The 21,225-nt window shown below is 32.0% G+C and overlaps 1 protein-coding gene across 27 annotated transcripts in view; it reads left to right on the plus strand.

Annotated features, from left to right (window-relative positions):
• Positions 1 to 21,225, plus strand: part of LOC139514078 (inositol 1,4,5-trisphosphate-gated calcium channel ITPR1-like) — a 269,729-nt gene that overhangs the window by 114,268 nt on the left and 134,236 nt on the right. For all 27 annotated transcript variants that reach the window (XM_071302866.1, XM_071302912.1, XM_071302962.1 and 24 more), the window contains 5 exons: positions 2,165 to 2,320; positions 12,329 to 12,479; positions 13,546 to 13,693; positions 15,088 to 15,194; positions 16,838 to 16,937. In XM_071302866.1, coding sequence (XP_071158967.1) covers positions 2,165 to 2,320; positions 12,329 to 12,479; positions 13,546 to 13,693; positions 15,088 to 15,194; positions 16,838 to 16,937 — 662 coding nt within the window. The remainder of the gene's footprint in view (positions 1 to 2,164; positions 2,321 to 12,328; positions 12,480 to 13,545; positions 13,694 to 15,087; positions 15,195 to 16,837; positions 16,938 to 21,225) is intronic.

Below are 21,225 nucleotides of genomic sequence, written 5' to 3' on the forward strand. Positions count from 1 at the left end.
AGTGTATGGATCTCTCTGAAATTGTACCACAATGTTCCATATTACAAAGGGAAAGCTGGAATTGATTTTGGGGGGTAAATGTTCAGGAACTAGGTACAAAAAAGGGGCAAAAAACAAACATTTTTCGATTTTTCCAGAAAATCATTTGTGTTTAAGGGTATGGATCTCTCTGAAATTGTGCTACAATGTACAAGGTTCCATACCACAAAGGAAAGGCTGGAATTGAGTTTGGGGGTAATTGCCAAAAACATTTAGAAATAAGGGGCAAAAAAGGGTGTTGCCGTCGTTGTCGTTTGAAGATACTTTTGGTTTCCAGACAATTTCTTAAGAAAAAATGAATGAATCTCTATGAAATTTTACAAGAATGTTCAATGCCATAAAAAGAAGGTTGGGATTGATTTTTGGGGTTATGGTACCAAAAGTTTTGGAATGAGGGGGCCAAACAAGTATTTTTGTTCTCATTTATTTTGTGTTAGAAACCTATATAATGACAAAAATTTGATCACAACCAAATTTCAGACAGTATTAAGCTTTAATATTGTGTCCAAACTTGCTCCAATTGTTCAGTGTTTCACCTCTGCTGTCATATCAGGCTGCACTCAGTGAAGCATTTTATTAAGACCTTTTACCACATTTATTTTGTGTCAGAAACCTATAATGTCAAAAATTAATCACAATTCAAATAAAGACAGTGTCAAGCTTGAATATTGTGTTTAAACTTGCCCAAACTGTTCAGGGTCAAACTCTGTGGTCGTATCAGACTGGGCTCAGCAATGCATTTTATTTAAATGGTAGAAAGTAGGTGAGGTTGAAGTTTTGTCTAATATTTTAAGGTCAACGTATAGTAAATGGGCTTATTCACATATTTTGGTGAAATTTTGGTTCCGTGGAACCTTTACAAACTTTTTATGACAAGATCTCTCCACCAGAATGCAGGGGGCATTCAGTATTTCCATTGTCTGTATGTATATCTGTACTTAAGTCAATATGCCCATAAATTAGTTTCCTTTCTCTAATTTAAATTTGCCTGAACCAAATCTATAGTATGAAACTTGTACACAATGCTATTACCACCAAACACAGATCAAGTTCAAATATAAATTGCGTCACTTTCAACTTCTCCAGTTATGTACCTGTTATATAACAGAACAAATTGCTAAATTGCAGTTTCCACACTCCTTACTTAAGTTTACCTCAACTAAATGTTATGAAACTTATAGGGTGCATTTCTGTAAATATAGACAATGCAATTTTCATAGGAACTCCTTTTATGGCTAAAACTATACCACTTTTACTATGAAGTATCTAAAACAATTATATCCTAGAATGGAAAGTTCATATGTGAAATTTTAAAATTGTTTGTATATACATTGAACGACAAATATATGTGACGTATAAAATTTTCTGACGTCAGATGTAGATAGATGTTTTTGGTTTTTGTTCCTTTTAAAATTGTTACACGATGATGACTGCTGTACCCATATTTTGACTATTTTATTAATTATGTCTGTTTAGTTCAAGCATCATTGTAAATATACTGGAATTTGATGAGACTGTCATCAAAGTGAGAGGGTTAGCGCTATAAAACCAGGTTTAATCCACCATTTTCTACATTTGAAAATGCCTGTACCAAGTCAGGAATATGACAGTTCTTGTCCATTCGTTTTGATGTGTTTTGTTATTTGATTTTGCCATGTGATTATGGACTTTCCAATTAGATTTTCCTCTAAGTTCAGTATTTTTGTGATTTTACTTTTTATGCACTACAATTTTTTTAAAGGTCAAAATTTAAGACTATGCCTGGCACATATTTTCAACATTAATATACCCTGAACTTCTTAGAGTTTAAACTTATACATTTGTACATAGAGTTCTGTATTGCCTCTTCTTTCACTTTGGTTCTTCCACAGATTTCAATTTGACCTAAATTCATGTGTATCTATACATTTAATGTGATATCTCTACGAGATGCAACATAGAAATCATATCTGGAAACTAGTAGGTAAACAAGACAATGAATAGTATATATCTCCCCAAAAGTTTTCTTATTTTCTTCACATACACAACAGCCAGTTAATTTTAAGTATAAATGTTTAATTTTTGGTTTCACACTGATTTTATATACAAGATAAGAAAGTGACATCAATTTTAAATTCTTTTTCAGATGTATGTCAGATGATGTTTTACCATTTGATCTTCGAGCATCATTCTGTCGTTTGATGTTGCATATGCATGTTGACAGGGATCCTCAGGAAATCATAAAGCCAGTAAAATATGCAAGATTGTGGTCAGAAATTCCCACTGCCATTTCAATAGAAGAGTAAGTCATTGAAATTGTATGTATCTTCAATTGATTCTTTGAGACAATGTTAGCTGGATAAACTAAAGTTGAGGTTTGACTTCAAACTGTTGAATTTATAAGTCATTCATGGCATTTAGGAAGTTATATTGACTGTTTCACCCCTGACATTTACTTCATAAAATTTCTAACCTTTTTCTAAAAGCATTCAAGAACAATTTATAGAATGCAATGGATTAATATATTATAATCGAAAGAATTTGATTGACTTAAAACTTTATACATTTCTCAGGAATTGGCAATTGTCTTGCTGGAAAGTTATTAAAATAACTTTGAATTTAATTTCTTTTTTTCGATATTAGTTCTGAGCTTGTTTAGGAGCCAGCTGAATCACGTCTCCAGGTTTGGAATTTTCTCACTGCATTGAAGACCCATTGGTGGCCTTTCGGCTGTTATCTGCTCTTTGGTCGGGTTGTTGTTCTTTGACACATTCCCCATTTCCATTCTAAATTTTATTCTTGTTCATCTTCATGAACAACTGTTGTTAATATTTATTTGATATGTGTTTCATATTTTTTATTTAAAATTGAGTAATAACATATTTTTTGCTCGTCCAGCTGTCTGTCCTGCTTCAGGTTCAAGTTTTTGGTCGAGGTAGTTATTGATGAAGTTGAAGTCCAATCAATTTGAAACTTAGTAAACATGTTCCCATTTGATATAATCTATCTAACTTAATGCCAAATTAGAGATTTTATCCTATTTTCACGGTCCACTGAACATAGAGAATGATAGTGTGGCTGGGGCATCGGTGTACCTGGGACACATTCTTGTTTCATTTCATATACAAAAATTTAATTAATATTTTCAACTGACTGTAAAATTTCAATGATTGTTCAAGATAATTTTAAATTCTAAACCTTTTGAACTTTTCACATACATTTTAATTATTTTTTGCAAAATCAACCCAATATACGATACTTCAATTTTTAGCCAAACTAGAATGCTTAGGGTTTCATTTATGAATTAGGATCTCATTTTAAAAGAGCTTTAAACATGTTACTATCAGAATAAATCTGCAATAAAGAATTTATGTTTTCTCTCAAAGAAACTTAGGATATATCCTCATGGATAGGGTAAATTTTGCCTTGTAAAATACCATGTCATTGTGCTTTACAGAAGTTTTTACATCGGTCTGATCAGGACAGTTTTGTCCTGGTTAATATGAAATTCAGAAAGTATAATGAAAGTATTTGTCCACAGTAGTTAACAAGACATTAGACTGTTATTGTAGTGATATTATTGTCTGACTTTTGTTGAGGGCATTCAAACAGTGCATTTACAAACAATGCAAAAACAAAAATTTGGTTTATACGTCTGGCAATGTTATGCAAATATTTTGTGTGATTAAATAATCATGCTCCTTGGAGCCACTTGTATACAAAATGTTATAAACGTGTAATTGGATCTTACCTTGTCCAATCATACTTAGTGTTAGAAAGAAGGTGAGAATTTAATGGACGAACACTGTAATATTTCTTTTGCTTTGAAACAATCAAATTAATATCGTCTGAAATTTTGGTATCACAATAAAATTTATATTGTCTTTAATGCATGATCTATAGGATATATGATGTCCTATAAGAGTTAACTGTATTAAATATTCTTATGATAAATTGTCATTCACATTAGCTTTTATTTACTTTCATGCTTTGTTTAGAATGAAAATTTTGCTTTAATAACTGTATGTTATTTGAAAAGTTGTTTTGATATTAAGCTATATTCAGTGATTTACTGCAGAATATCTAGGATTAGGTTTTAGTCTGACAATTGTGTTAAATTGTTAAATGATCTTTAATGAATTCATCTAAACAGTAAAGAATTAATACCAGTTTTTGTGGTGTTATCTTGTATAGGTATGATGTACATACAGCTAGCAGTGAGAAGTATGTAACTCCTTGACAAAATATTATTAGACATAGCATTTGATAAGTCTGCATGATTCCATTGAGTTTATGAGCATGACTTAAGTTTGATTTACAGAATGTGGTGGTGTTAAACATGTTTGCAAGAGCTCAACCCTCCCCAACATTGGACAGTGGTGTAGCAGCTCAACATAAGAACAAATAGAAAAATAAGTTAAAAAAGATTTAACAACTTGCAAGAAATTTTGGGTGAATTGTTTATATCTATTGACATGAGCTTCTTTTGATTTTTCTAAATTTTACATTTTACTTTTCTGAATTACATGGTTTTATTCATAAAAGAAAGTGGCATTTTCCAGTTTTCGGACACAAACTAAAAAATGCTTTCAGCAATTCTCATGAAACTTTGGTGAATTGTTTATATCTATTGATGTAAGCACCCTTTTGATTTTCATGAATTTATGATGTGACATTGAGAAGTAATTGAACTTTGATCTTTGAAAATGTGATGGAGTATCATGCGCTCATGATGCAGCTGTTTATTATATTTACTGTGACTTAAGTGTATCACTTTATATTCTAGTTTAGGTTTTCTGCTTGTTTCTTTTATATGTCAATTGATCTCTTGTGGAGAGTTGTCTCATTGTCAATCAATCCACATCTCCTCATTTTAAGCTCACCTGGCCTGAAGGGCCAAGTGAGCTTTTCCGATCACTTTGCGTCCGTCGTCGTCCTACGTCGTTAACTTTTACAAAAATCTTCTCCTCTGAAACTACTGGGCCAAATTTAACCAAACTTGACCACAATCATCATTGGGGTATCTGGTATAAAAAATGTGTCCATTGACCCGGCGAACTAACCAAGATGGCTGCCACGTCTAAAAATAGAACATAGGGGGTAAAATGCAGTTTTTGGCTTATAACTCAAAAACCAAAGCATTTAGAGCAAATCTGACTGGGGTAAAATTGTTTATCAGGTCAAGATCTATCTGCCCTGAAATTTTCGGATGAATCCGCCGGCGGGACAACCTGTTGTTGGGTTGCTGCCCCTGAATTGGTAATTTTAAGGAAATTTTGCTGTTTTAGCTCACCTTTCCTAAACGGAAATGTGAGCTTTTGCCATCACTTGGTGTCCGTCGTCTTCGTCCGTCCGTCGTCCTTGTAAACTATTTCAAAGATCTTCTCCTCTGAAACTACTGAACCAATTCTAACCAAACTTCATCTGATTGATTCCTAGGGTATCTAGAATAAAGTTTTTTTTTAATTAACATTTCATCAAAAAACATGGCCACCATGGCTAAAAATAGAACATAGGGGTAAAATGCAGTTTTTGGCTTATAACTCAAAAACCAAAGCATTTAGAGCAAATCTGACAGAGGTAAAATTGTTTATCAGGTCAAGATCTATCTGCCCTGAAATTTTCAGATGAATCAGACAACCTTTTGTTGGGTTGCTGCCCCTGAATTGGTAATTTTAAGGAAATTTTGCTGTTTTTGGTTATTATCTTGAATATTATTATAGCTAGAGATAAACTGTAAACAGCAATAATGTTCAGCAAAGTAAGATTTACAAATAAGTCAACGTGACCTAAATGGTCAGTTGACCCCTTTAGGAGTTATTGCCCTTTATAGTCAATTTTTAACCATTTTTTGTAAATCTTAGTTATCTTTTACAAAAATCTTCTCCTCTGAAACTACTGGGCCAAATTAATCCAAACTTGACCACAATCATCTTTGGGGTATCTTGTTTTAAAAAATGTGTCTGATGACCTGGCCATCAAATCAAGATGGCCGCTATGTCTAAAAATAGAACATAGGAGTAAAATAGTTGTTAGGTTGCTGCCCCTGAATTGGTAATTTTAAGGAAATTTTGCTGTTTTTGGTTATCTTGAATATTATTATTGATAGAGATGAACTGTAAACAGCAATGATGTTCAACAAAGTAAGATTTACAAAAAAGTCAACATGACCGAAATGGTCAGTTGACCTCTTTAGGAGTTATTGTCCTTTATAGTCAATTTTTAACAATTTTCATAAAATTTGTAAATTTTTACTAACATTTTCCACTGAAACTAATGGGCCAAGTTCATTTTACATAGAGATAAATGTAAGCAGCATTAATGTTCAGTAAAGTAAGTGTACAAACACATCACCATCACCAAAACACAATTTTGTCATGAATCCATCTGCTTCCTTTGTTTAATATTCACATAGACCAAGGTGAGCGACACAGGCTCTTTAGAGCCTCTAGTTATAATGGCTCATCAGATCCACACAAAAACAAAATACAACTAACAAAATGAGAAGACTCAAAGTATCAATCTGAGAGTTTTGACAGTTACTGAAAGCTTATACAACTGAGAAATAAATCATGTTTCCCAGACTAAAATATCAAACACATTCAGTGGAATTTAGTATATCAAGACTGTCTGAGAAAAAAACTTCCCAAATACAAGTATGGATTGGATGTAGTTTTGGAACCGTACAATATAAGTCTACACTAGTAATCTGTGTCATCCATAAAAAAAATGTTCATAATCTGCCCTTTCTAGTACTCAAGAAATTAAGGAAGCAATCTTGCAGCATCTCTCTTACCAAAAGTGTTGTTCATATCACCATCTATTATAGAACTTTTTATCACATTGATTTTTTGGTTTCTCATAGCCTTGAAATAATAACTCAATGAATATGTAACTTCCACAGAAACATTATAACATGTCTCATTGGCACTCATACCACATAGTCTTATATCTATGTACCAGTTGAGCCTCAATTTGCTTTTTATCAGAATGAATTACCTTTAAAACAGACTACCAGGTACAATTGCAAATAGGCAACTAAATTTATATTTATAGAAGAAAGAAGGCATGCAATCAGTCTCCACTGAAGACTAACATGCAAAGTTTTACAGTTTACTTATATTTTTTTATTAATTTAAATTGTAAGATTTTGAAGTTGTAAATGTTTACATGAAGTTTGAAGACTCAGCACAATTTGTCTTTTATATACACAAACTTACCAATGTCCCTCAAATGTTCATTAACATACAAATTGTGAACCTTTACTATTTCCTCAGTTCAAAAAGACAAAAATCACAGTCTTATGATTAAAAACTTGTTTTCATTAAAATCAAGTTGTATACCATACCTTGTACGGGTATGCATAAGGTATGTATAATTAAAAGCATACTGATGTTCCTGCCAATACAATTGTTGTTTACTTAATACTTAATTTGTATGCCTCCGTCATAGTCAATGGTGGGCATTAGATGTTACCTTTGACTGTTTTTCTGTTCATCCTTCCATTTGTCTTATTTTTGTTTTTTGCACTCTTTCTTAATTAAGTTTGCCTCATGCAAATTTTATGAAACTCATACAATGTGCTAAGAACTAAAACTTCCAAGACAGGGTTCCAAATTCAGGCAGTGAGAGTAATGTAATGCCCCTTTTTAACTTGGAAAATAGTTTTTTTTTGTTTCCTCACTCAAAAATATATTTTTTTTATTTTTGTTTTTGTTAGATGTACTTCTATCTGTATCCATCTGATGAGTTACTATTCATTATAATTCAGTTCATACAAATTTTCATGGATTTCATGGGTAAAGGTAACCACAAAATTAAATGTTCAACGAATGACAAATTCCCTATATGCTTGTATGCAAACTTCAGCAAATCCACGAAATTAAATATCCACAAAGTTTTTCTTAATCCACGAAAATAAGTGAATCCATAGTAAGCCTTTTTCAAATGATTTTTATAGTTTTTTTCTTATGTACTGTAACATCACAGTCCAAGATTAGGTGGTGGCTATAGTGCTCACAAATTAAAAACATTCCCAATCTGGTGTTCCTATAGGTAAAAGAAAAAAAAACTAAGCGAAATGACAATGAAACATAAATCAACAAAGGACCACTGCCAGCTCCAGACCTCAATTAAACTGATTGAAAGATAATGTCTTCGTCATATGAAAATCTTGCACAGTCCCTCCTGTAAGTGGTTTAGTATCATCCCATTATAATAAAATATACGAAAAGAACATAACCTGTATCATGCATTCAAATGGTTTTAGAATAAGTATGTTTATTTCTGATGCAAAGACCCTATGAGTGAATCAATATTAATCCCAATAAAAGCCATCTTTAATGACCTGACAACAGTATCATAACCTTTTATATCCCTTATAAATGAGTCTTTTGAAAGGTTTGGTTAGCTTTTGAGGTGAATAACAACATTTTTGTGCTTTGATAGATTATTACCATAAAAGTTTGGATGTGAATTACATGAACGTATAAGATGTCTGTGTGTTGATTTATATTAATGAATGATGTCTTTTGTACCAATTACAAAATATAGTAATTGTATTGACAAGTTTGTGATATCAAAAACTCTGCTGTAATGATTTTTATACGGCTGGAAATTGTATTGAAAGGTACTATACACATAGGAAAGGCTGGGATTGAGTTTGGGGTTAATTTATGTAACAGGGGATTTAAAAAAAATTGGTGTGGGGGATTTTTTTTTTCATGAAGATTTTCCATTTTTACATTGATTATTTATGATTTATATATAAAAGCAAAAATACTGATGTGGCAGGAGATGCACACCAAACAGGATTTGTTTATTATTATATTAAGTATTTTGTAATAGCACAGTATTGCACAATAGCACAATATTTTGAATAGAAAGAAATCTTCAATAGCACAGAATTGTGCAATAGCAAAAAATTTTCAATTAAAAATTAATACAAATATTTTAACCCATTTCAAATTTTTCCAATATTAATTTTTTAAGATCTTTCACAACATTTTTTTTTGTGTCAGGAACCTATATTATGTCAAAACATGATTACAATCCAAATTCACACAGAATCAAGCTTGAGTATTGTGTCTCTGTGGACCTTTCTTTTATGAAAATTGCATTTTACATATAAATCTTAAAATCATTTTTATATTTACTCAACTCTTATATAAGATTAACAAAATTCCATTTTCAGGTTTTTTCAATTTACTCACAAATTTCAAAAATGTTTATCCAAACTTTAAACTATGAAGAAAGACAATATTTAGATTTAATTGAACAAAATGGTTTATTTTGTTTATTTTCTGATCAAGGGAGATGTTAGATGATCTTTGTAACAAAACAAAGATAAAAATGGTATTAACTACTCTAAATTCAAAAATAAATTGTGCCTTATTTATTTGGAATACTTGATTACTGGTAACAATGCATTATCTAATTACTGGGAGACTTTGTAAAGCACTACTGAAATTGTGAATACATTAAGTTTTTATTTTTTCAAAACTGATACATGTACTGTCATATTTATTAAATCATTGCAATAATTTCTGACTTGACGGTCAGTATTTCACAGATAACAGGCTATTATTTGAACTATTTTAAATTATGGAATTTGCATAATTCCTTGTTCTTGAAACTTTTAATAAATTCCATAGATATAGGAAGATGTGGTGTGAGTGCCAATGAGAAAACTCTCCATCCAAATAACAATTTATAAAAGTAAACAATTATAGGTCAATGTACGGCCTTTGACACGGAGCCTTGGCTCACACCAAACAATAAGATATATAAAGGGCCCCAAAATTACTAGTGTAAAACCATTCAAACAGGAAAACCAATGGTCTAATCTATATTAAAAACGAGAAACGAGAAACACGTATGTTTATTTGGAATTAAAATGTTTTGAGCTGCTCATAACACTAAATTAAGCCCCAGTCCTACTGATCAACAATCAAACCACGATCACTGTGATCTAAAATAAGTTCAGATCATGGTGAGCTCGCAGTATGAGCGGCATGAAAATGTAAATTTTCCTTTAATCATGTCACTACTAAGTCCTCATTACGCTTCTACATTGATTCAACTATGATTATACCATGTTCTCACCACGCTTATTCTGCGACCTCACTACGATTATCAGGATCTTTCTACGTTCATCACGTCCTCACTATACCACAATTAATTCGGTTGCAACACTTCCATACCGAGACCTGACTACGCTCCAAGTAATAACTTCAATATCGTGGTCTATATAAATACTGTATCATTCCTTCTATTTTTCATTGATACGTAAAATTTCTCGGAAACAACGCAGTCATGCTACCAAAATCTATGTAAGGGTAAGGTTGAGGCAGAGGGAGATCTGATACATGTAGTAAAGAATCTTGATCCAGAAGATGAATATCAGTCCGATCAATCCACAAGTTATTGCTGGTCTATCATGAGCAAATGACGATGCTTTAGTGAACGATAGTAGGGATGACACAGATGTATCAAGAATGATTAGCTGTCATGAATTTTATATGACAATGACAATGAGCATGATGATTGTAGTATGAAAGTAAAAACAGTGTGATGAGGACGGCATGGGCGAAATAAAATCGTACTATAGTCTTAAACAGTGTGGTATAGTCGTCATGGAAGTATGTTTGGGTCGCGGTAAGAACGTGATGGTCTTAGTAAAGTCGCTGTAACATCGTAGTGCAATTTCCCCGACTAGAATCGCTTTTTTGCACGTGTCACTGCGATGGTACAGCGACCTTTCCGATCTTACCAGGACCTTACTGCGCTCTCACTACGCTTCTACTACGACCTGATATCGCCAGGAACCCACCACAATTGTTTTAACATGTTCAAAGTTGACCACACTCATAACTATCATGAGGACCTCACCATGACCGTACTACGACCTTTAACTGCAATCTACACGATCGCACTTAACAATCGTCAAAATTTTCATTTGTTTCACAGATCGTAGTGCAATCATTGCCTAGTGGGACTACGGTATGACATACAATGTATTTTGTATAGACAGTACATTCTATTGAAAATGTTCTATCTTCTTTGTAATAGACAGTGTTGTGTGCAGCACAGAACATTTAAGTACTGAATAAAGATGGAATTTATTAAAAATTTCTAGCACAAGAAATTATGCAAATTCCATAATTAAAAATACTTCCAAGTTCAAATAATAGCCTATTAAATGTTAAATATTTTTGAGAGTCAGAAATGATACTATGTTCTTTTAAGTTCAGTGAGTTTCTGTTCACTGTTTTTCTACACTATTAAACTACACTACAATCATATGATGAAAGGGAAACACCGCTTAAGAGGGAATCTGGATAAGGGTCTTTGCAATGCTAAGCAGTGATAAAAGAGTACACAAGTTTGGGAAGAGGCAAAGAATCAGGTGTACTCTAACATTGTTAGGTTGTTTTTCAAGGCACTTTATTCTGGCACTCCAGCTTCCTCCACCAATAAAAACTGGCTGTCACGAAATTGCCCAAATGTGGTGCCTAAAAGTGGTTTGGTGCTTAAAAGTGTCGTTAAAACACTACAAATCAAAATCAAATCAAAGCACTTTTATATAAAATCCGCTTCAAATTCTGCCCAACAATGATATATCAAAATTGTTCTTTCCTTAGCTCAATTTGAACCCTTGCCTCTGTGATGCAGCACGGCCTGCACTATGTCCAGGGCCCTAGGGCCTAGACCATATATATATATATATATATCCCTGCTTTAAAAAAGGGGGGGGGTATACTGTTTTACCTCTGTCTGTCCATCCATCCATCCATCAGTCTGTCTGTTCCATGAATATTTTTGTGCATTTTTTTCAGGAACTACTTGACAAGGATTTCTGAAATTTGGTTTCAGGGTTTATATTAGTCAGCTATACTGTGTGATGCGTTTTCAGATTCATCACTCAACAACTTCCTGTTTACTGAAATATTTCAGCGGGGGTATCATCAGTGAGTAGTAGCTCACAGTTTTACTTGTTTTCTTTGTTATGGATGGAAGCTTACTTGGTTTTTTTTTGTTATGGATGGAAGCTGTGCTCAGCATGTTTGAGTCAAAAGGCTTTGGCTGGTTGAATCTTCACTGTTTCTCTGTAGGTTTTGTCATTTCATGGTTGTGGTGTATAACAAAAGTGCAAATGGAATGAAAATACCACAGTGTTCATATATTTAATCATTGTAAAATCTTGCAGAATTGACTACATCTAGAATGTTTACATATATGTTCAATGGTTGTGTATATTAGAGAAGAAAGAATTAATAAACTAATATCAATCTTTGATTTTTTTTTCCAGCTATGAATCAAATGTCAGCAAAGATCCAGAAAAAGAAAAGGTTAAGCCAAGATTTTCACAGACCATAATGTTTGTAGAAGACTATTTAACTAAAGTTGTAGAAGAGAAATGGTCATTTTCAGATATGAAACAAAATAAACTCACATTTGAGGTAACATTCTCAAATTTTATAGTCATTTAATTTAAATGTATAATATATTTATATGCAACAGTACTTTATATGATCAACTAACAGTTATGCCATGTGAAATAGAATCCAAATAGTTTACCATAGATTAAATTCAAAATACTTGTAACTGTGTACATTATTGGTGTACAAAATCTGAACATCGTTAACAACATTTCTCTGCAAAATGTTTTAATTCAAAAGCTCAAAATATTATGACCCTAAATCCATCAATTGGAAACACATCAAAATATTGATGGATTTAGTCATGGTTAATGCACAGTAGTGGGGTTAAACACGAAAAGGGAGACATAGATACTCTTGCCAAATTGGTTAAGACTGTCGGGTCATACATGTTGATACATATTAGAATTAAAAAAACTGAACGAGTTTATGAATTCATGTTGCATCCATCTTTAAAGACCCAAATGTAGCACTCGCACCTACAAAGTGGAAAGAGATTAATATAAGTTGCAATAACTTGTTTCCCAATTCACTATAAATAAATATGTTTAAACTAAAGATCCAAATGTTGCTAAGCACCTGACCTACTGCTGTCATAGATATGTTATTGTCCCTGTAAATAAAGCCTGGAACAACATTATTGAAATTAAATTTGACAATTCTATTTACCCAACAACTTTTTCTAAGGAGGAAATCCTAAATGTTCAAAGGTCTGCTGTATGTTCCTTTAGTCAACCAAAGAGGAACACGATTTTCCTTCATTGAATTGGATACCTAAATTACTTAAGTGTCCTCACAAAGAAAGTTGTATTGCCCGATTTTCCAAGTGCTCCAAGAAAGTTTTTTCATAATCATTTACATCAATTTTATCAGCAATCAAGGCCAGTCTTCAAAGTTACTGCCAATTTTTCTGCTCTTGGGGATTCAGGAATTAGATGTGTATGCTCAAAGAATCTGTTAAGAGTACATACAATGTAACCCCCTAACTACTGATATTCTACCTTTACACAAGTATGTCTATTGTTTTGTATATAACAACTGTGAAACTATCAAACATTGTATAAATATTTGTGCTTTCTAATTGTAGGTTGTGAATTTGGCCAAACAACTGATCTATTTTGGGTTTTACTCCTTTAGTGATTTATTGAGACTTACAAAAACACTGCTTAGTATCTTAGATTATGTACCTGAGAAACATATAACTCCTGTTGCTATGGCTACTGCAACAGGTGAAGGTAAGAGAACTAGAACAACCATCAAGTTTTAATTAATTTTCCTATAGCTTCTCGGTACTCTTTGAATATTCCTTGGTTGAAACAGCTTGATTCGTGTGAATTGACCTGATATATTACCTTAGTGTTGCCAGAGCAATTTTGGTTTCTACATTTAAAAAAAAAATGTATGCCTCCACAATTCATTGGTTCAGAATAAAGTGAGGTTCCTCGGTGGCAAATTGGTCTAAGTAGTTCTGCTACTGTAATCACTAGCCAGTCTGAACACTGAGGTTGTGAGTTCTAACCCAGCTTGTGCAGGTGCACTCGACTTGAATCTTAATTGACTAGGATTGTCAGCTTTCCTATGGAAGGTCAAGGGTTTTCCCCCCACCAATAAAAATGGCCTCCACAAAATAGCCTGAAAGGGGGCGCTTAAAAGGGGCGTAAAAACATCAATAACAACAATCAATCAGAATAAAGTGTTACCCAATTAACTTCAATCTTTACCTTTAAAGTTGAACAGGACTTTTGTATGTTCTTATCTTTGATATATAAGTGTACAATGTTGACTTACAGATCAACTTTTCATAATGCAGATTTACAGGCATGTACTTCAAAAAGAAATTTCATGAAAAATACACTTGTTCTGACTTTTTTTTCTAATGACTGCTGATCTTTGGATGATTTTTGGCTCAGAAGAGTAACAACTCAGTGATCAAGTTTTTCTTTACTTCTAGAATTTTTTTGCTATTAAACTACATGAGGGGGAAATTCTTATATTTACAATCTATTTGAAAGAGCTCTGCATGACACTTATAAAGAATTGAAATTTCGGAAGCAAATTGATGTATATTTTAATCCATTATAACAGATGACTGGACTTCATAGAGCATATGAATTTTATAAAGATTAAAGGTCAACAGCAACAGCAATGTCAAAACTACTGTAAATTTATCTTGGTATACTCTGTTACTCTAAAATCTAAAATATTATCTAAGCATTTGATTGCAGTATAATCTTATCCTTTGAGCAGTATTATACACCTTAATAACAGGCCTATGATGTGAGGCTAACTAACAGGATTTTATACATGTATGAAAAGTTCAGTAGTCTGCAGCAGATTATTGTAGGATAGACAGTTAGACAATTTTTCCATAATAAGTGTATTTTTGGTGGTACTAAAGTTTACTTAGAATTTTGCACAAAAAAACGTCATATTACTGCAGAAAAAATATATTCATCAGTTTTGTTAAGTGTAATTAAAACTTGTGATTGATACACTATCTAGAATTTAATGGGTTATTGAAGACAAGTGGAGGAGTAAAAGTAGCTTTTGTAGATTACAGTAGTCAGTTAGTTTTACAGAACATATTATAGGTATAGTTTTGAAAGTTTATTTTGGTATTATTTTTTAGATCAGGATAAGTCCATGATATCAGAAGTTATTTCACCAAAAAAGTCAGAAGAAGAAGTAGATACAGTTGTCATGGACACAAAGTTAAAAATCATAGAAATTTTAAAGGTATATATGTAAATGACAAGGAGTGAAGCCCTTGATATATTAACATCCTATGTATTAAACTGATGATAGTAATGGACATTATTGCATAGCAGCATAATAATTCCTACAAAAAGTAATAAAAAGTTTGTATTTAATATTCTATGATAACCAACATCATCAGTTATAAAATTATGGTTTAAAAAGAAAAAAAAAGAGGTTTTATTTGTAACTGAAATCAGGATGATAGTTTCTAGTGGATTAGTAGTTGATGATTTCTTTCTTTTTACCTTAAAGATACTGATTTCAGGAGATTTTGTGATTTGATAATGCAAAAATGGCATATGGGAAAAGTTAAAAGTTCGATAATAAAATTGAGAATGGAAATGGGGAATGTGTCAAAGAGACAACAACCCGACCAAATAAAAAACAACAGCAGAGGGTCACCAACAGGTCTTCAATGTAGCGAGAAATTCCCGCACCCGGAGGCGTCCTTCAGCTGGCCCCTAAACAAATATATACTAAGAATATAAGACAGAAAAAAAGGCAGTGGCAGATTAAATCTGGTTCGTGGCTTTATCTCTGATTTGTATTTCAAAACTTCTGAGATTGGCTAAAATAAGGTTGGAAATCCACTTTATCATATTTATCTTGTGCATGCATGCTTTGCTAAAAAATAATTGATTGGCACTCTGATAGCTATTCATTTTTTGTGGTTCAACTGTGTTGATAGTGGCAGAATGCAAGGCATAAGAATGCTATGCTTGCAGCAGAGGTGCTAACTATTTGTAAAAGTATTTTTATGCCCCACCTACGATAGTAGAGGGGCATTATGTTTTCTGGTCTGTGCCTCCGTTCGTTCGTCCGTCTGTGTGTCTGTCTGTGCGTCTGTTCGCTTCAGGTTAAAGTTTTTGGTCAAGGTAGTTTTTGAAGAAGTTGAAGTCCAATCAACTTGAAACTTAGTACACATGTTCCCCATGATATGATCTTTCTAATTTTAATGCCAAATTATAGTTTTGACCCCAATTTCATGGTCCACTGAACATAGAAAATGATAGTGCAAAGTTCAGGTTAAAGTTTTTGGTCAAGGTAGTTTTTGATAAAGTTAAAGTTACATCAACTTGAAACTTAGTACACATGTTCCCTATGATATGGTCTTTGTAATTATAATTCCAAATTATAAGTTTGACCCCAATTTCACGGTCCACTGAACATAGAAAATGATAGTGCGAGTGGGGCATCTTTGTACTATGGACACATTCTTGTTTTATCATAAGGTAGAAGACCAGGATGTGTCATACCTTGTATACAAATGTCTTATGTTACTAAGTGTCCATATCATAGCAAACATCTTTAAATTTTGAGAGAAATGTATAAACCCATATTTTGCAACTCCAATTTTAGATAGAAGTTATGTATGTTACTATAATCAGTTTAATACCAGTGAACATTGATAATGGAAAATTAGAATAAATTGTAAGATATATATGTCATTTTTATTAAGAAGAAAGCAATGTATCAAATATTTTACAATAGTGCTCTCTTTCTTGTTTACTATTCAGTTTATTTTAAACATTTATTCCTAAAGTTTGCTGTTGTTACCACATTATATTTATTTTTCTCTAGTTTTTGAATTGAAATGTAAGTGTTGTAATATTATTTTGCAGTTTATTTTAGATGTTCGGTTGGACTATCGTATCACTTGCCTTTTGTCGATTTTCAAACATGAATTTGATGAAAACAATTCCATCAAGGACACTGACAATGGTAATTCACCCTTTCTTGCTGGGATATATAGCTTTCATTTTTTCTTCACATTTAGTTTGTTAATTAATAGGATGCATGTATTAAAGATCTTGTAAATTTCTGTGATCTGCTTTCTTCCTTCACTTGCATGCTTGTTAATACCATAAGTTCTAAATTATAATATTTCAAGACAGTCCTATTGGTGTTGGTTGATTATACTGATTTGAATCATCATTTAATCCATGATACTAACTGGTAAGAAAATTTCATCTCTTTTAACTAAAAGTTGCCATACATCATGAACATGTGACATTTTATCTGTTTTAACAAAACAAATAGTGAATTGCATATTTATGATTTTCCATAAATTTACCTTAGTTGGAAGTTTAAAAAAAGCAATTTGTACCATAAATTATTCTATGTACTTTACTCTTTATGTGTAGTTGGCTATAGTACCACAATCTCTTGCTTTTTATATTTATGTTTTTTTTTTTGATTGATTGCAATGAAACATACACAGATGGAAAAGGCCTGTTGATTTTGAGGTCAACAGGTCAAGGTCACTTAACTACTAAAATAGATCCCTATTTTTAAGTTTAACTTTGCTTGTACAGGTTGATATCTCAGAAACCCATAATAAGAAGCTGTACTATATTTATAGTACTTCACCCCTACTGTGAAGGTACTTTTATTCATAAGTATCATTTTTTTTGGTGGTTTGATCAAAAGTTACATGTATATGGGTTCTTAAATTTGGAGTTTTCCATGATAGTGCAGAATTAGAAGCCATCAGAATCGAAAATTCATTGAAAATATTCATATGTTATTTAATAATGATTTGTAGGACATTGCAAATTCATTTACTTGTTCGTCTTTCATTCCTTTTTTATGCCCATGTCGTAGAGGAAGGAGCATAAAGTTTACCCTTGTCCATCTGTACGCCCTTATTTACGTCCATCCTTCCAAAATTGGTTTCCTTTCTCAAACTTTAGGTAGCATCAAACAATGCTATGCAATTAATAAACAATGCTTATTACCTCAAAACACAGATCAAGTTTGAATTTTTGGTGGCATCACTTTTACCGTTCTAGATTGGTATGCCCCTTTACGTACAAATGGAAAAATTGATACATTTTTGGTTTCCTTTCTCTAAATTAAGTTTGCCTAAACCAAATGTTATGAAACTTAAACTTAAAGTGGCATCACTTTTACTGTTCTAGAGTTATGCCCCTTTACAAAGGGAAAATTTGCCATATTTCTCGTTTATGTTCTCTAACTTAAGTTTCCTTCAACTAAATGTTAAGAAATGAATATACAATATTTATTACCACAAAACTCAGATCATGTACAAATTTGGGTAGCATCACTTTTATAGTTCTTGTGTTTTGTCCCTTTATAACATTTTATGCAAGCAGGGGCATCAACACATTTCCCAATTTATGAATAAAATAATTGTTTTCAGAAATAAACTAATTCATTTGTTTTGAAGGAAATTGTAAAGTAAACATTTTAATTGTTGCATACATGTTATCAGAAGTGATTATCAGCAATGGACCATTGAGCAAAAAAATTAATAATAGAACAGAATAAGAGTATTCCCACAGTATTTTTTATGCCCCACCTACGATAGTAGAGGGACATTATGTTTTCTGGTCTGTGGCTCCGTTCGTCTGTGCGTCCGTCCGTTCAGGTTTTGGTCAAGGTAGTTTTTGATGAAGCTGAAGTCCAATCAACTTGAAACTAAGTTCACTTGTTGCTTATGATATGATCTTTCTAATTTTAAAGCCAAATTAGACTTTTGATCCCAATTTCACGGTCCACTGAACATAGAAAATGAAAGTGGGAGTTTCAGGTTAAAGTTTTTGGTCAAGGTAGTTTTTGATGAAGCTGAAGTCCAATCAACTTGAAACTTAGTACACTTGTTGCTTATGATATGATCTTTCTAATTTTAAAGCCAAATTAGACTATTGACCCCAATTTCACGGTCCACTGAACATAGAAAATGAAAGAGGGAATTTCAGGTTAAAGTTTTTGGTCAAGGTAGTTTTTGATGAAGCTGAAGTCCAATCAACTTGAAACTTAGTTCACTTGTTGCTTATGATATGATCTTTCTAATTTTAAAGCCAAATTAGACTTTGACCCCAATTTCACGGTCCACTGAACATAGAAAATGAACGTGGGAGTTTCAGGTTAAAGTTTTTGGTCAAGGTAGTTTTTGATGAAGCTGAAGTCCAATCAACTTGAAACTTAGTACATATGTTCCCTATACCTGGTAGTATAATCTTTCTAGTTTTAATGCCAAATTAGATTATTACCCAATTTTGGGGTCCATGGAACATGGAATAGGATAGTGCGAGTGGGGCGTCCGTGTACTTTGGACACATTCTTGTTACTGTATAGTCTGAAATTTTTGCATGAATTTATTGTTGATAAACAAAGAAAAGAAATGCAAGATTTATTGTTGAGATTTTAAGAAAAAGTGCATATAAATGTTTCTATCATAATTTAAAATGGGTGTATTAATTTTACTTAACATATTCTGTCACCATTCCACGATGATATAAACATTGCAAAAGTATCTGAATTTACAACACTTAGTACCAAACGATGCCACATTGTTGTGGTCACCTTGATCTACGTTTTGCTTCAGGAACTTGAAATATGACCCATTATGTCCTATTATACCAATTTGTAGATATTTGATAGTTTACCTTTAGCATTCTTTTTAGGTCCTTTTCACCTATTTTTTTTGTTTGACCATTCTATTATGTAGGCTTGTCTTATCTTAAGCTTTGCTTGGAGGCTCAAACTGTATTTTTTTCCATAGATTTTTTTCCAGCAAAGGAATCTGTAAACATACTGAATTTTAGGTAAAATTTCCTGATATGTACCTAAACAAACAAGACTTCTATTATGTAGGCTTGCATCCCATTTTAATCAGAATAAGCATGCAGTCTTTAAAGATGAATATAGCATTTGTTTTATAGTTTTAGTTTTCTTGCATCCAAGGCATTTGACAATGAATAATATTGTATGTTTCAGTATTTAATGTATGTTCGTATGGACTATCGTTTGACTTGGATTTTATCAATCTTCAAAAGCCAAATTGAACAACAGACAGAAACAAAGCCTGATGCTTCTATCAGTGGGTTTGATTTGTGTTGTGCTTAAAATATAAACTAAATGTTGTGTACTACATACTGCCAATGAGTCATAAACAAGCTTTTGTCCAAATTTCATAAAACTCCATGAAGATTTGACAAAGTTTTTTTTTTTTTTTTTTTTTTTTTTTTTTTTTTTTTTTTTTTTTTTTCCTTTTTTCCTTTTTTTATCTTTTATTTGTTTTTCAATAGTCAGGATTTTGCAATACCCCTACAATCACCACCTGACTATGGTTCTTGGGGTAAATATTAAAAGTTATATACAAGACTATCCATTTTGTTTTTTTTAAATTTATCTTCATAATACAAGAATATAGTTATTAAAGAAAAAAAAGAATATAGCTGCTCACACTCACACTTTCTCTCACTACTTACACACAGTCGCTGCAATCTTACCATTAGTATGCATGCATGTCTATATATAAAGTAAAAATTGAAAATACCACTGCTCACTATAGTATAATTTAAAGTATAAATGATAATATAAATCATGAAAAAATTGTATGTAGTGGACCAGAATCTTTCATAAGATGCTGCTCTATTATTTTTGTTTGCAATATAAAATTCATTAAATTGGTATTGTTTTATTCTGAATTTAAGTCCTATAAAACTAGGAGCTATATTTCTTAACTTACATCTGAAGATGTAGTTTTTAGCTATAATTATTAACAAATTTATAAAAAAGCTCTTAGTAATAAATCCCAATAAAATTTCTGTCTTACTAATGCTGAAATGCTCATCAAATAATTTAATTTTCTGTAAAAATGACAACCAAAAATTGTATGTAACATTACAATCATAAAATAAATGTTCTATTGTTTCCTCTTCTTCATTACAGAAGGTACATAGACTTGTTTCTTTTTGCTTAATTCTATATAAAAATGTATTAGTAGGTATAATTCTATGTAATATTTTATATTGAAAATTCTTTAAATATGTATCCCTACAGCATCTTTTCAAAAGAGAAAAATACTTAGGCCACACCAATTTAATTTCTTGTTCTACGGATTTTTGGACTCCAAAATTTGGGGCGAGCGAGCGATTTGAAAATTTTAATAAAAAAATATTAAATTTGCAAATTTTTGAGGCGAAGCTTGAAAAGTAAAGGCGAGCGATTATAATTTTTTTTTGTAAACATAAAATAGTAG

Source organism: Mytilus edulis, chromosome 1, assembly GCF_963676685.1.
Source record: "Mytilus edulis chromosome 1, xbMytEdul2.2, whole genome shotgun sequence".
Classification (NCBI taxonomy): domain Eukaryota; kingdom Metazoa; phylum Mollusca; class Bivalvia; order Mytilida; family Mytilidae; genus Mytilus; species Mytilus edulis.